Source organism: Monodelphis domestica, chromosome 1, assembly GCF_027887165.1.
Source record: "Monodelphis domestica isolate mMonDom1 chromosome 1, mMonDom1.pri, whole genome shotgun sequence".
Classification (NCBI taxonomy): Eukaryota; Metazoa; Chordata; class Mammalia; order Didelphimorphia; family Didelphidae; genus Monodelphis; species Monodelphis domestica.
Window position 1 is genome coordinate 142,022,574 of NC_077227.1, and position 16,252 is coordinate 142,038,825.

Below are 16,252 nucleotides of genomic sequence, written 5' to 3' on the forward strand. Positions count from 1 at the left end.
CTCTTGAAGAATCCAAGGACACTAGTTTCAGATCTTGATCAGCTAGTGCCTTTTAAATGTTTGGTTCTTTTGAAGTTTTCTACTTCTATCTTATATATATATATATATATATATATATATATCACAATTCTTTTCCAATGTCTACCTCAACTTCAGGAACTCTTTAACTTTAAATTCAATTTCAAATCTATGCTATGCTGATACAGATTATGATTGCATTCCTTCTGATTAGTGGACAGTATTTACCTAGCATTAAGAGACTAACTTCAAGTTCAGAAGACTGAGGTTTATGAGGCCAAACAAGCCAATTAAAATTTTATTACCCCTGATATTCTCTGAATATGGAATATAAAGGAAGTACATGGGTAGAAGTTTATTCACTAGAAAGTCCCTAGATCTGCTTTAAATATTTTTGTACAAATAGGTACTTTTCCCTTTTCTTTGATTTCTTTGGATATAGACCTGGTAGAGGTATTGCTAGGTCAAAAGCTGTGCAGTTTTATAGGTCTTTGGACATAATTTCAAATTGTTCTCTACAATGACTAGATTAGTTTATAATTCCACTAACAGTGCATTAGTATTCCAACTTTTCTACATCCTCTCCAGCATTTGTCATTTATTTTCCTTTTCTCTCTTATTATCCAGTCTAATATGTGTGAAGTGGTATGTCAGAATTGTTTTAATTTGCATTTCTCTAACCAATAATGATTCAGAGCATTTTTTCATGTAACTGTTCTCAACTTTGAATTCTACTAAAAACTACCATATTACATACTCAATTAGTCAATAAACACCGACTCATTATATGTAAGTCACTATGCTAAGTGCTAGAGATACAAAGAGAGACAAGAGATAGTCCCTGCCTGCAAGGAGCTTACTGTATAATGGGGAAGACAAAAGGCAAACAATTATGTACAAAGCAAGCTATATACAGGGATAAATAGGAAATAATTAAAAGAGTAACAGAATTAGAATTAAGAGGGATTGGAAAAGGCTTCTGGTAAAAGATAGAATTTTAGTTGGGATGTAAAGGAAACCAGAAAAGTTAGTAGAGTTGAAGGAGGGTATTCTAGGCATGGGAGAATGCCCAGGAGAAAATGCTCAGAGCCAAGACCTGGAGTGTCTTGTTATTGGAACAATCAGGAAGTCAGTGTCACTGGATCAGAGAATATATGGTGGGGAATAAAGTATAAGAAAAAAGAAAAGATAGGAGGAGTCTAAATTATGGAGGACTTTAAGTTCCAGGGTATTTTATATTTGATCCTGGAGACAATAAGAAACCACCATAGTTTTTTAAGTAGGGGAGTGGCATGACATGGACACATTTACACTTTACATTGGTGGCTGAATGGAGGATGGTTTGGAGTAGGGAGAGACTCCAGGCAGGAAGACACCAGTTAGCTATTGCAATAATCCAGGCGTGAGGTGATGAGGGCTTGTACTAGAGTGGTGGCAATGTCAGAGAGAAGAGGGTGAATTCCGGAAAAGTTGCAGAGGTGAAATCAACAGGTGTTGGCAACAACTTGGTTATGGCAGGGTATAAGAGATGGTGAGAAATTGAGGATAAATTTTATATTGTGTGCTTCAGAGACTGGAAGGATTGTGTTGCCTGCTACAAGGAAGTGGGGTTGGAGTAGGAAGGAGAGATAATGAGTTTTGTTTTGGATATATTTAGTTTAAGATGTTTACTGGACCTCTAGTTTGAACTATCTGAAAGGCAGTTGAAGATGTGAGAGATTGGAGGACAACAGAAAGATCAGGGCAGAATAGATAGATTTGAGAATCATAAGCATTGAGGTGGTAATTAATTCCATGGAAACTGATGAGGTCAGTAAGTAAAGTACTTTAGAGAGAGAAGAGAAAGTGGCCCAGGACAGAACCTAAGGGATATCAACAGTTAGAGGGCATAATCCTATAAAGGAGGATTCAGGAAAGGAAACTGAGGATTGGTCAGATAGATATATGCAGAAACAGGAGAGAGTGGTGTTCTGAAAACTTAGAGAGAAGAGAACATCAAGGAGGAGAATGATCAATAGTGATAAAGGCTGTTGACCTTGGCAACTAAGAGATCATTGGTAACTTTAGAGAGAGCAGCTTTGGTTGAATAATATCAAAAGCCAAATTGATAAGGGTTATGAAGAGAGTGAAAGGAGAAAAAGAGGAGGCACCTATTATAAGTGTGTGTACACACTCTTAACAGAGGCACTTCTTTTTAAATCCACATAGCTTATTTATTTTATTTCCAATTTTATTTTATTTTCTCCCCAACTACGTGTAAAAACAGTTTCCAACATTTTCAGAAGAATTTTGAATTCCTTCCTCTTATCCTCTACCCTGCTGAGATGGTAAGCCATATCATATAGATTTTATAAGTGCAATCATATAAAACATTTTTTCCAAAAACTTCCATTAATCCTTTTGTGGAAGGAAACTCAGACAAAAAAATATTAAGAAAGTGAAAAAAACTTTGCTTTGGTATGGATTCAGACACTATCAATTCTTTCTCTGGAAGGAGATGGCATTTTTGATCATGAACCCTTTGGGATTGTTTTGTAGCCTATATTTCTTAAAGAATTTCTCATATTCCTTATATAATTTAGTTACTGGATCACCATAAAATAAACTTTTCAGGCTATTTCTCTTTTATAAGCCATGTTCCTACTTTGTTTTCTTACTGATCTTTGGATGCAGTTCTAAATTCATCCTTCGTGCCAGTCAGCCTTCCTCCTAGGACCTAAAGTTGTATATCATTTCTTTCCTCAAGAGTAATATCACCTCCTTAGATTGGAGGCTCCTTCATGAAAGAGTCATTTATGAAACTGAAGTGATATGACTCTAAAGCTAACTCCTGAGTCCAGCCCATGTGATCACTTGGAGACCACTGTGTTTAAGAGGTTCCTGCTCCCATTTAATGAGATTGAACCTTATTAATCCTTTGACCCAATTGGGAGGTCATATTCACTGATTAGAATTAGGTGTGGGAGGAGATGGACTAGTATTTTGCCTAATACCCATTCAAATAGATATGTCAAGGAGGGTAGAAGTAGGAACCCTGTTTGAATGACAGCAAGCCTCATATTTTTTCCACACAAAAAGTATTATCCTTGACTTCTTATACCAGTATTGTTTTAGAGTTCTGTAAAATTTTTTTCCTCAAATGCTTTATTGATCTATTTTGGGATTGTGCAGTGTTTCTGCATATCCTTCTTTAAAATTACGAACTAAAGTAATAGGCAACCCTGAACAAGTTTAATGATTTTAAAAGTGATTATTTTATGTTTCCTTTATGACCTTTATGATTCCTACAATTTTGTTAGAGCAATTTTTTGGTTTTGTTATCTTTTTAGGAGGAAAAGTTAGAAGGTAGGGAGGTTTTTAAAAAATAATTGGCAGTATAGATTCTGTGACCTTATGGCAACACTGTGTAATGTAATGTAAGGAATACTGGGTTGGATGAGTCCTAGTTCTATTTCTATCAATAGTAAATGTCACCTTGGGCTCCAAAGAGTTTCCTCATCTGTAAAAAATGTAAGAAAGGGAGAGTGATGGGTAACTAAAAGATCTTCAAGGACTTTTCAGCACTAAAAACATTTTCTATTCCATGAAGCTTAGTAAGAGCCTCAGATTTGAGGAGGGAAGTGATGTTCTTATGTCTAGGTTTTTTTTTTCTAGTTTGTAATGAACCGTTGAATTTTATTATTGTTTTAATTTTGGTTCATCTAATTTATATGAGTCATTTGGGGAATCTTCTTGTACTTAGCCTTAAGTAATCCCATCAAACAAAATGTCAGATGTTCAGAAAAAAATCGGTCATAAGAAAATAAATTATTAGTTGTATTTAGTTATTTTAAAAGAGCTTTTCTTAAGCTTAAATAATAGTAAATTTGATACCTTTTTGTTAGAATTCAAATTTTAGAAGATAGTTCCGTGAAATCATATCTCCTTATGAGACCTCTGTTCCCTGCTTCTCTCAGTAGGAATATGTTTTTGACATCTCTATATTATTTATTATTCCTTTTAGGATTAGACTTGTCGCCTACTCTTCTCCAGGTTTTTCTCCTTAAAAGTCTTCTCATTTGATTAATTTTCAGCTCGCCCCATCTCTCTATATTTCAAAATTTTAAAGAAAACTCTGCTCTCTTTCTTCTCAAAGCTGGACTAGGTTGGAATGCATCTGAACATATCCTTTCTCTTTTGCCTTCTCATTTCCTGCCAGAGAAAATTCTTTCTGTTACCTGGTACACCAAAAAAAAGTAAATATTGATTTCTTGATCATGGAAGAAGTTTTATTCTACAGAATGCTAATTCAGTTCTTTTACCTTCTGTTTCTTGACATTTAAGCCCTCTTAAAATTTTAGCATCCTATATGATATTGTACCTAAATGATTCCTCTTTGTTCTTTCTGTGGCCTTCAACTAATATGAGAGATTTTTAAAAATAGCTTCAAATTGACTTAGAGACATGAAAATTAAAAAAGGATAAAAAAGAAACAAGAATATTAATTTCATTATTTAGTCTTTTCATATTACGAGTACTTATGTACCATTCTTGTTTTTCTCTTTTTAGAATGCTTTCATATTGACTGTTCTCCGCAGATCTGATTTCTTTTGTAGGAATGACTCAGAGTATTCTTTTGTCCAAAGTCTGTCATTTTCTTTTAGTGATTTCTTTAGTTAGTCTCAGTTTTGCAGGATATTACTTTGGGGTACATCCTGGTCTCTCTTGTTTTGTGAAATAAATTCAAGTCTCAGATTTCTTAAAGATAAAAAATTATATTTATTTTTCTTGGTAACTAAAGAATCTTCTTTATGATTGCCTCCAATATGTATTGTTTGACATTCAAGTTCTGCTATTAACCCCTATTTTGTTCCCTGTCATTTAAGTTTGTAGATTTCTTTTTTTTTTCCAGCAATCTATGGATTATTATAATTGTAACTTCATTCTCTATATCAACACTTCTGGAGAATTTTCTTATGTGATTTTTTTTCATTTTTTTAAAACTTTTGGTTTTAAATTATTTCTTTGTGGCCTATCTTCACAATCTGTAACTTTGGCTTATAGTGGAAACATGGTGATTGAATAATAATGTCTTAATTATATTCTATCAATTTTCCTTGCAGTTTTCTGTTCCAAATATGCCATTCATTTTCATGCCATTTCATGGCATCCATTTTTGGGGGAGAGATTGTCTGTTATGTGTTTTCAGTTATCCACACTTCTATTTGTTTTATTGATTTCTTCTTTGTGAACTCTGATTTTTGTCCTACTTTTAACCAGTTTCTTCCCTTATTTCTGCTTTTAGTTTTCTCTTTTAAACTATTTCAGAGTTTCTATTTCCTTTGTTTCTAGGAGTTTCATAGAATTCAGAGTTTCTATTTCCTTTGTTTCTAGAAGTTTCATAGAATTCATTATCATTGACATGCTGTTTCATTGGAGGTTTAGGTTGTTTTCTATCACTGCATAATATTTTATTTATTTTCATATGATTTCACATGTTTTATATTCCTTTTCTCTTATGCTGAGTCTTACTGCTGGTTTATCTAGGGACTTTTAGCTCTTTCATAAAAAAACCTACTTTTTTTCTTCTTTATTGTCTTTTGCTATCCTTATTTCTAAAGATACTGAGGAGCATAGTAGACAGAACTCTGTCTATGAAGTCTGGAAAAACCTAGGTTCAATACCTATACATACTGACTGTGTGACTTTGGGTAACTCACTTACCCTCTTAGTACTTAAAGTGATTCTCTAAGACAATAAATTGCAGCAGAGGTACTGATCTACTTTAGCAGGAAATTACTTTAGAGGAAATTCCTTATTGGACCTCTCCCTACAGCAATGAAATTGCTTTTCCAGTAAAAAAAAAATTTTGATGCTTCAACCCATTTCTTCTAATAGCTCATTGGAACTATTTGTACCCTTCTCCTTTCTACTCTGGCTTATGCTTTCTTCTATATACATATTAAGTGCCATACAGCTTTCATGATGTCCTTGAGTTAGGAGTAGAGGAGGATAAAGTAAGGAATAAGCATTTGTTAAGCATCTACTATATGCTAGACACTGTGCTAAGTGCTTAACAAATATAAAATTTGATCCTCACAACACCCTGGAAGGTAGTTGCTATTATTATTTCCATTTTATAATTGAGGAAACTGGGGCAGAAAGTAATTTTCCCAGGGTTAAACAATTAGTAAATTTTTGAGGTCAGATTTGAACTTTGGTCTAACTAACTCCATTGAGCACAATAGTATTCCATCACCAATAGATACCATAATTTGTTCAGCCATCCCCCAATTGAAGGGCATCCCCTCATTTTCCAATTTTTTGCTACCACAAAGAGTGCAGCTATGAATATTTTGGTACAAGTCTTTTTCCTTATGATCTCTTTAGGGTATAAACCCAGCATTGCTTTTGGTGCCCTTTGGGCATAAGTCTAACTAACTCCAGACCTAGCTTCTTTTTTACTGTGCCATTTAACTTTACTGTGCCACCCTGATGGGCAGAACTTCCTGAAAAAAATGCCACAACTGGATTTGTAGCTTTCCTTTGTCAACTTTGCTTTTTCAGTGCTTTCCTGACCTCCTCCATAGATAACCACACTTTTGGATGAAGAAGTTTATTGTCTTCTCCCTGTTGAGGGATATCATGCAAAGTTAGGAGGGAAGGAGGTACAGAATTAAAGTTACCATAGCCAGCACTTGAAATAAATTTAAACCTATCAAGTTGTTCAGGCTGGTCTTGGAATGAACAATGACAGATGTTATGATGAGTGGGATTTTCATATAGCTTAGCCTTCTACTGAAATTTTAGAAGATTTTATATTATATGGAGATATTTCTGTTTTCTTGGTGCAATTTTTTATTCCTACATATTTGGAGCTTTTCATATTGTTTTCAAGTTATAGGATAAGAAAGTTATTCTGAGAACTACTTTCTTTTCCATGTTGTTTTCATATCAGTATTATATTTTTATAGAACTTCTAAAATTTCCCATTGTCCATGATATATACTAATGCTTGATTAAAAGAAGAGCTAAATAACAAATCTCTTCTCTGAAATACTGAAAATGTGAGTTCAGGTTATAATTCTCATAATTCAAAAGTCTTAAAAGATGCATTTTCAAATAGGCATACTAATGATGCAATATTTAAAATATACTTTTTATTTAATTTACAAAGTAAGCTTGTATGTCTTAATGCATAGTTAGTCAACAAGTATTTATTAAAACATTTACTATGAACTATACAAAGAATATAACAGAAGGTAAAATACTAGTCCTTGTCCTCTAGGAACATACATTTTAATAGTAGAGACAAAATGTAAATTATTAGGTACATAAAAATATATTGATCAGATGAAGACAATCTGAAACAGGAAAGCATTAATAATTATTGGAGTTGGGAAAGGCCTTTTGGAGAAGGTGGGATTTGAGTTAAGCCTTAAAAGAATTTAGGTAAATTAAGAGATAAAGATGAGAGATAAGAGTATTTCAAGGATGGAAGATGACCAATATAAAGACATAGAGATGGGAGGTAGATTGTTTTGTACCAAAAACTACAAGAGGGCCAGTGTAGCTGGAATGTAGATTACATGGAGGAGAATAACATGTAAGAAGGCAAATTTGGACTATATTACTATATGAACATACTTACAAAGCTTTCTTCACTCAGATGAAGACAGATCTAAACAATCAGAGAAATAGACATTATAGTTACCTAGTGTTTGATAAATCTAAAGATCCAGCTATTGGCATAAAATCTCAGTATATGAAAAAACTGTTGGGAAAACTGGAAAGTAGTCTGACAGAAAGTAGGAATAGACTAACATCTCACATTGTATTCCAAGATAAGTTCAGAATGAGTACATGATAGAGGGTGGTATGAGCAAATTATGACTAGCCAGAATTCCAAAGAACTTATGGTGAAATATGCTCTCCATGTCCAAATAGAAAGCTGATGGACTGAGAGCACATTGCAGTGGATTTTTTCTTTGTTTCTTTTTATTGCTTTTGTAAAAATGTGGTTACTATGTAACTATATATATATATTAGTAATTAGTTTCATTTTTCTTGCCTTCTCAGTGAGTGGGGGGATGAAGAGGAAAATAAAGAATATGGAACTAAAAAATGTAAAAAACTGAATTTAGTCCTAGGAAAAAAAAGAGCAGCCAGGTTATAAAGAATTTTAAATACCAAATAGGACTTTATATTTGATCCTAGAAGTAATGAGAATCACTGGAGCTCCTTGAACAGAGAGTTGATATGATCAGAACAACCCTTTAGAAAAATAACCTTGGCAGATTAATAGAAGAGACTAGATTGGAGTGATGAAAGACTTAAATAAGGCAGAGGGATCAACCAGAATATTCCAGGTTAGATATGAAAATAACTAAGCAAGGATTGTATGAGTATAGTGAAGATGACTGTAAGATATGTGGTATCAGGGAATCTTTGAGAACACAAGGTCCTCAAACCTCAAGAACACCAAAGTTACCAATCTGGGTGACTAGTAGGAAGATGATGCTTTCAGTGGTAATAGGATAGTTTTGGAAAGGAAGGAGAAGAGACAATGGCTTCTATTTATAACATACCTTTGAGTTTGAGATGCATATAGGATAATCCAGGAAGCAATGACTAGCTCAGGAGAGAGATAATAGACTAGCTATATAGATATGAGAGTCCTCTTCATAGAAATGATAATTGAATCCAGGGGAACTGATATCACCCAAAGGTGATAGTATAGAGTGAAAAGAGAAAGGAGTACAGGGTATATAGAGCCTTGGTGGTTACCATGATTAGTGGGTATAACAAATGAAAATCCAGTAAAAGTGGCTGAGAATTGATCATATAGGAAGAAAACCAGGAATGATCCCCAAACTGGGATATCAAAGAGTATCCATAAAAAGGTAATCTATAATGTCATATGCTGTAGAGAGGTCAAAAAGGATAAGGACTGAGAAAAGATAGTTTTGGCAATGAAGACATCATTGATAACTTGGGAGTGGTAAGTTTCAGTTCAGTGATAAGGTGGAAGCCAGATTTCAACAGAATTCAGAGAGACGAAGTGGAGGTACCAATTGTAGATGGTTTTCTTAAGTTTAGCCATGATGAAGAAAGATATGGGATGACACCTAGTAGGAATTATATGATCAAGTGAAAGTTTTTTTTTTTTTTGAGGATGGCAAGGAGTGGAGGAGAGGGGGAATGTTATTTGTAGGCATCTGGGAAGTAAGCAGTAAATAAGAAATTGAAAATGAGAGACTGAGTATAGTCGTGGGACAATTTGCTAAGGAAGTCAGAAGAGATGGAATCAAAGAACTAGCCAAGAAAGATGTTTGAGTGATGTGAGATGAGGAAGAGGAGAGAAGAGGGTGCTCTTAATGAATGGCTTCAATTTTTTCAGGGAAGTATGAGGCAAGATCTTTGGCATAGAGGCTATAGGGGAGGGCCAATGCTGTAAAATATTTGAGGAGAGAGGTTTAGAATATCCACTGTGGAAAATGGAAAAGATCTGTTAGGGAAGAATAGAATGTTTATCTATCTGCAGTGAGAGCTCATTTAAGATCATATAACAAATCTGTTTATTTCACAATTTTCTCCAGCCCTGGTTTGACAGGATAAAAATAGGAACATAGGAGTAGTTAAGAAATGATCAGTGAAAGACATGGGAACCAAGGGTGGAGGTAGGGTAGAACTGAATTGGTTAATCAAGGTATTGAAATAGAGAAAGAAGAGTGTAGTCAGTATGGGGTGAATGCTTGTGAAAGAACTGAGAGGTAGAGGGAATGGAGGTCATCAATAGGATGAACAAGGTTAGAAAGTTGTAAGGCATAGGGAAAATTAGAATGATAAAAAAATAATTTATAAACAATTAAAAAATTATGGAAAGTTCATAATTAGAGAAGTTAATTACCTGTAGATAATGGAAACATCAAGGCAGAAGTGGAATGGGGAAGATATGGACATTTTGAGTTAAGTACTTTTAGATAGGCCTTGAATAAACAAGATAGTATGAAAATAGCCAGCTATTTTGTTGACTGCATAAAACTACTTTTATGTTCCCCATTTTTCAGGTAGGTGTCTTGGTTTTTGTGCCAACAAAATATCACAGTAGATATGTATTTTACTTGTATTTAGTTTTTTGGCACAAAGAATGTCCAGTTTTACTTGATAAGAGACAGGAAATCCTGCCTAAAATTAATGTTTGGAGTATTATAAAAAGTGGAAAATGTTGAGCAAACCAAAAAAATACATGCTAGATATATATCTTTGTTTAAATTATTTTCAAACTAGAGACCTGGCAGGATAATATGATTTTATTAATTGGATAGTAGTTTTCTAAAATTTCCATTTTTCTTTCACTTAATTTGTTGGATGTAGTGTAACAGGCATTATAAAATTGGGAAAAATAGATGGAAAGAAGCAGTGTCTCATAGTGTATATGGTGTTGGTTTCAAAGTCAAGACACTCAGTTGTGTGGCCCTGTATAATTCAATTGAGGCTTTGCCTCAGGCAACACCCTAGGACTTAATATAAACTCCTGTCTGCATTTTGGTTGTTAGTTTACATAGGGATGTTTCTTTCATCCCAGGAGTAGTCATGAAAATGAAGAAGAAATTACAGTAGTAGAATTAGACAGAAAATAGTAATTTTTTTAGTAACTACTGGAAATTACAAATTTTTACTGATTAAAAAAAAATCTAGTAGAAAGAAAACTGTAAATGTTGACAGTAGTTTAATAGTAGTTGCGTATATTCACCACCAGAAGGTGCTAAAGATACTTAGCTTTAAAATTGTTCCTGTGCTTAGACGAACCTGGACTTATCAACTTATTTAAGAAGGTAAAAAATAAGTATTTAATTTTTTGTTTATTAAAATTAATTTCAAAGAGTGAAAATTATACTCTAGAGGGACTTAATCTTTCTGAGGGTACTGTAAGAAGTTAGACACAAATTCTACTTTTAACATTTTCAGACCACATTGTCACAACTACTTATTCATATTGGACATGTTTGTATAAAATATTCTGTGATTATGCAATGATTTTATCTATTACAAATTAAAATTTGTATATTAAATTGTGTTTAATTTTATGCACAGGCGTGCCCCTGAAAATTTGGCATAAATCCAGTTTTTGTAAATTGACCAGTTTTTCTGATTAGGGAAACTAAACCATTTGATGGATCTTGGTATAAAAATGAAGAATCACCCCTCTCTTCACCCAAATTAATCCATTCTGTAGGTTCCTCGTTTTTGTAAAATTTCTTTGGTATACTCGTAATTAAATAGTTTATTTTATAGCAAATAATTGCTGTGTTTGTGAGTGATATTCAATGTGATCAAAAGGAGCCACAACCTAGGAAAAAGTTTGGGTTCATGGTACTAGTCTGAATGGAAGGTGATTATATAATTGATTATGATCTGATAAGATTCATATGATCAGAGTCCTTGACTCTACTTATTTAATAAGCTCCTAAGTCAACATTTTGCCAGTTCATGATCTAGCAAAATACTTGAGAGGACTAGCTATAATTTTCCTTTCTCTTTTTACTCAGGTACCTTCATTCAAATAATATAGTTGTTGTACCTGAAGGTAAGTTCCTTTGCAGTTTTGTAGTACAGAAAACCTAGTATTTTTGTACTTGTCTTTATTTTCATAAGTTTACTGAAAGAACTTCCAAAAAGAGGTTAGCATAGCTTTCTTACTGCACTTCTCTCCTTTCTGAGGTGGACTAAGTTCATAACTTTTCCATTTTCCATTAAAATTTCAAGTGCAATTAAGTGTTATTTTATAACTTAATAATAGGAGATAAAAAAACTAAATAGAAATTTTATTAATAAATCTTGATCCTGAATCCCAACCACTCTCTATGTTAGTTGTTACTTGATACTTTTATTTGGTAGTATTTGGTAGTTTATAACCCCGAAACCTTCATTTATTTTAAATATTATGTAGTTTATGCCATATTAGACTCCAAGTGCAGATAAAAGCAGAATCTTAGGAAAATGGCTTTCTATATCTTCTCATGTCTGAATTTTCACATTTCTAGTTTTCATTCCTTTTCTTCAGGTTGGATTTTGAGTTTGTGAATGTTTACTTCTATAATAGTCTGTTAAATCTATGGTTTTACTACCTCACAATCAACTCAGATGTGGATATTAATACAAAAGTATTTTTTGATAAAATAACTTAAGCTCTTAACATGGTTAAAATTAATTTTTTATTGGTTTTGTATCATTCAAGCCATTGGTTCCCTTGTAAAGCTCCAATGTCTGGATCTGAGTGACAATGCCTTGGAAATTGTCTGCCCAGAGATTGGTCGTCTAAGATCCTTACGTCACCTTCGATTAGCTAATAATCAACTAAAATTCCTACCTCCAGGTGAGTCACAATCCACGATTTGTTGTTAAGACTATAGTTTTAGTCTCTTAAAATTAATTTTTGCCCACATGCTTAACATATTCAAAGTTGTCTTTTTAATTGAAGATAAAGCTTCTAATAATGATTACTAAGGAATATGGCTGACATGACCAACGACATTCTGTCTTCTGAAAATATGTAGAAATGGTTTAACAGGGAACTACAAGCAGTATTTGTGGTGTTTTGTATGTCTTCATTTTAGGTGCACTGTTCTTCAAAAATCTTTGTGTAAAAAAAAGCTACCCCATTCATTTCCAACTTCACACATGGGTTGTAATGCAGACAGTATTCATCATGATTTTTTTTTATTGATAGAATTTATTTACAAGTGTCTCAGCTCCTCCCTCACCTCCCTGCATCATAGAATGCATCATCTGGGAGACAGATATATATATATATATATATATATATATATATATATATATATATATATATATATATATAAATTATGTCTTTCATATTTCCATTTTTCAGTTCTTTCTCTGGAGATAACATTCACATTTTTCAAGTATCAAATTTATAGCTATGTCTAATGTTCCTTTGTTTCTACTTTTTCACTGTTCATTATCCCATATAGTTTTTTCCAACTTTAAAAAAAATTAGTTTGTTCATTGTTTCTTATGGCATAGTAGTAGTATCATGACTTTAATAAGATAGAAAAAGGCAGCATTTTCTTCCATTTATTATGTTGAAAATTTACTGTTAAAAATAGCGTCATGTATGTATGTTTAAATGCTTGTTTAATCATATTGAACTCTTTGTTCAGGTTGACCTAATCAAATTTATATTAAGAGCTTGTGGTAAAAATAAAATCTGAAGTTAATAGTGATATTTACTGAGCATTTGTATAAAGTGCTGAAATTCAAAATTATTTGTAAAAATATTTTAATATTTTCAAACACCTTCAAAAGATGATCCAAATGCATGACTATAAAAGTTGTCCAGACATTTTAAAAAATGGCTTAATTTAGCTTAAACATAAAAATCTTGTTATAACTACGACAGCATCATTTTAATAAAAATCTTTTAAAGGAATTAATTTCAAACCCCAACTTAATTACCTATTTTAAAAGAAATCATTCAGTATAATAAAATTCTACTAAAATTCTACTGTAGAATAGGAATTTGGACAGTGCTTTGATATTAACTAGTACTAGATTCAATCATAATCTAGTATTGAAGAATTCAGCAAAATGGATTTATTTTTAAAGATTAAGAAAAAAAATCTACTTTAAGCCTTTAAGGGGAGATTCATAACATTTTCATATGGAATTAAAATACAGAGAATAGCTTATTTTTAGAAATCATAGTTACACCTCCAAAATTTCTAACTTTTTTATTTTTAACAAATTATTTATTTTTAAAACTCTTACCTTCCATCTTGGAACCAATATTGGTTCCTAGGCAGAAGAGGGGGTTAGGCAATGGGGGTTAAATGACTTGCCACAGTTAGGAAGTGTCTGAGGCCAAATTTGAACCTAGATAGGACCTTTCATCTCTAGGCCTGGCTCTCAATCAATCCACTGAGTCACCCAGCTGCCCACTAAGAAATTCTTAAATTGGTTTCTTTAAGGCATTTTCCCTTGCTTTCCTGATACATAACTGTTTTGTTTTCTGTTTCCTCCCCCTCTTTTTAAAATTATTTCCTTAAAAGGATATGCAAAATACAGTATATTGTTTGATGTTTCTATGCCAAATTATGTTTTTGGAGACTTTTTTTCCTGTATGTTAAAATATTTCAACTATACTTTTTTTTTTTATAAAATGCCACTTTTAAATTGATATGTTAAAAATATACTGTATATTTTGGAAATTTTTCTTTTGGTTTATTCAACCACAGAATTGGAATTTGAACTTTGGCTTCATGAAGGATTTGTGTTTACTTAGAATTTTAAGTATATTTTGACACTGTTAGGTTAAAAATAATAAAGGTAACAAGTTTCATGAATATGTCCTTTTGAAACATTCTCAGCAAGCTAGTCTTTTTTTCTCTTATTTTGTTGAACCACCCCAAAATAACAATTGAATGGCATTCTATTTTAAATTATGCTTGGGTTCTTTTCTCTTCTCAGCCCATCTACTCTTTCTTTGTGATCTCATCAGCTGCTGAGGACTCAGTTTTCTTATTTGTGCAGATGATTCAAGTCAATCTTTCCATCCCTATTGTTCTTGTGAGCTTTGTTTCTTTTACTCCCTCATATGGACATCACCCTTTTTAGGCTCTTATCACCCTTTATAGACTCTTATACCCTTTGTATAGCCCAGTTGTCTCCAAACTTGATTTTTCACTCATCAGTAAAAATATTTTTGAGTCTGTATCCGTATGTACAAGTTTATTTATAAATTATATAAGCATAATATTGTACTAATACTTACATACCTTATGAAACTTGGGAAAGAAAACAAATTATCAAGGGATGAGATAAAGATAAAGTAATATTTGATCCTAAAATTTGTCAGATAACACTGAAGCTTATTGAGTAGGACAGTGATTTAGTCAGACCTGTGTTTTAGGAAAATCACTTTTGCATCTCTGTGGATAATTAATTGAAAAGTAGTGACACTTGAAACAGGAAAACCAAGGACAAGGGATATTTGAGGATTGTTTTTGTATTTCACACATCTAGCTCTGTGTATTGTACATAATAGGCTCTTAATAAATGTTTGTTCAATTGAATTGAATTATATGGTAAGATAAATGTATATTGAGATAATGGGATTTTAATCAACTTTCTGAAATCTTATATTCAATATAAAAACATTTAATAGACAATTTGCTATGCTCGACTTCTTTATTTTTAAGAATTTGAAGGAAGGGAATTGGAGGAGATTATTTTGGTGGTACTTTGGGTGTAAATGCCATCACTACTTCATAATTAGACAGAGTAGATTTTTTAATAATAGATTAAGTTTCAAATTGGATTTCAACAAAATCATCACACTGAATTTTAAAATGAGATACTTTTAAGCATAGAGATGGCATTTTAGAGAAGGCACAATTAGTGAGAATGAAAATAATGCTCAAGTGATATTTTCCAATTTCAATTTGTTGTATACAATATTTTTTAAAAATGAAATGACAGTTATTTTTACATAATACATTTATAAAGATAGGAACATTGAATTAATAATAAAACTTCAGTCTTACTATTTCAATCTTGAACTGTAACAGTGTTCAAAATTAATTTAAAATTTCATTGCTAACCCATCTTTTTGCAAGCTGATATGTAGCTTTGTTCATCTCAGATTTTGTCTTGGCTATATATCTATATATCTATATCTATATCTATATATATATAAATGAGCACATAAATAATAAAGATTAAAGAATATAAGTTGTCTTTGTCTGGCTTTACCTTGTATTTTTAATCACATAAAAATTCAAAGATTACTAATGGTGATGTTCATAAGATATGGAAGGATCGAAAAAGATCACATAGCTAGTTAGTAACAAACTAATAGAATTACAACATTTCTGAAATCATCTAATCCAGGCTTCTCACTTTACAAAGGAGGAAATTGAGATCCAGGGAAATTGAGGGGCCTCTTTGCATTGTTTTTCATTCCATCCCATTATTATATTTAGTCAAATAAACATTCTCTCTCTTATGTCTCTTTGTATCTGTTTCTTTAGTTGGGTTTCTCTTAACTCTTTTGTAATGGCCTTATTCTTTATACTGTTTCTTCTGGTCATGTGACTGTGAACTACGTAGCTTTTCAAGACTCAGTTTTCTCATCAGTAAAATAGGAAAATAATCTTTATACTGTCTACTTCACCAACTTTGAGTGGAGTAAGTGCTTTGTAAACCTCACAGTGCCTTGTGAGGTGAAATTATG

At 32.4% G+C, this 16,252-nt stretch overlaps 1 protein-coding gene across 7 annotated transcripts in view; it reads left to right on the forward strand.

Moving 5' to 3' along the window:
- The window catches only part of LRRC28 (leucine rich repeat containing 28), a 230,878-nt gene that overhangs the window by 61,567 nt on the left and 153,059 nt on the right, over positions 1 to 16,252 (forward strand). For all 7 annotated transcript variants that reach the window (XM_016433390.2, XM_007479425.3, XM_007479424.3 and 4 more), the window contains 2 exons: positions 11,550 to 11,587; positions 12,239 to 12,376. In XM_016433390.2, the coding sequence (XP_016288876.1) occupies positions 11,550 to 11,587; positions 12,239 to 12,376 (176 nt within the window). The remainder of the gene's footprint in view (positions 1 to 11,549; positions 11,588 to 12,238; positions 12,377 to 16,252) is intronic.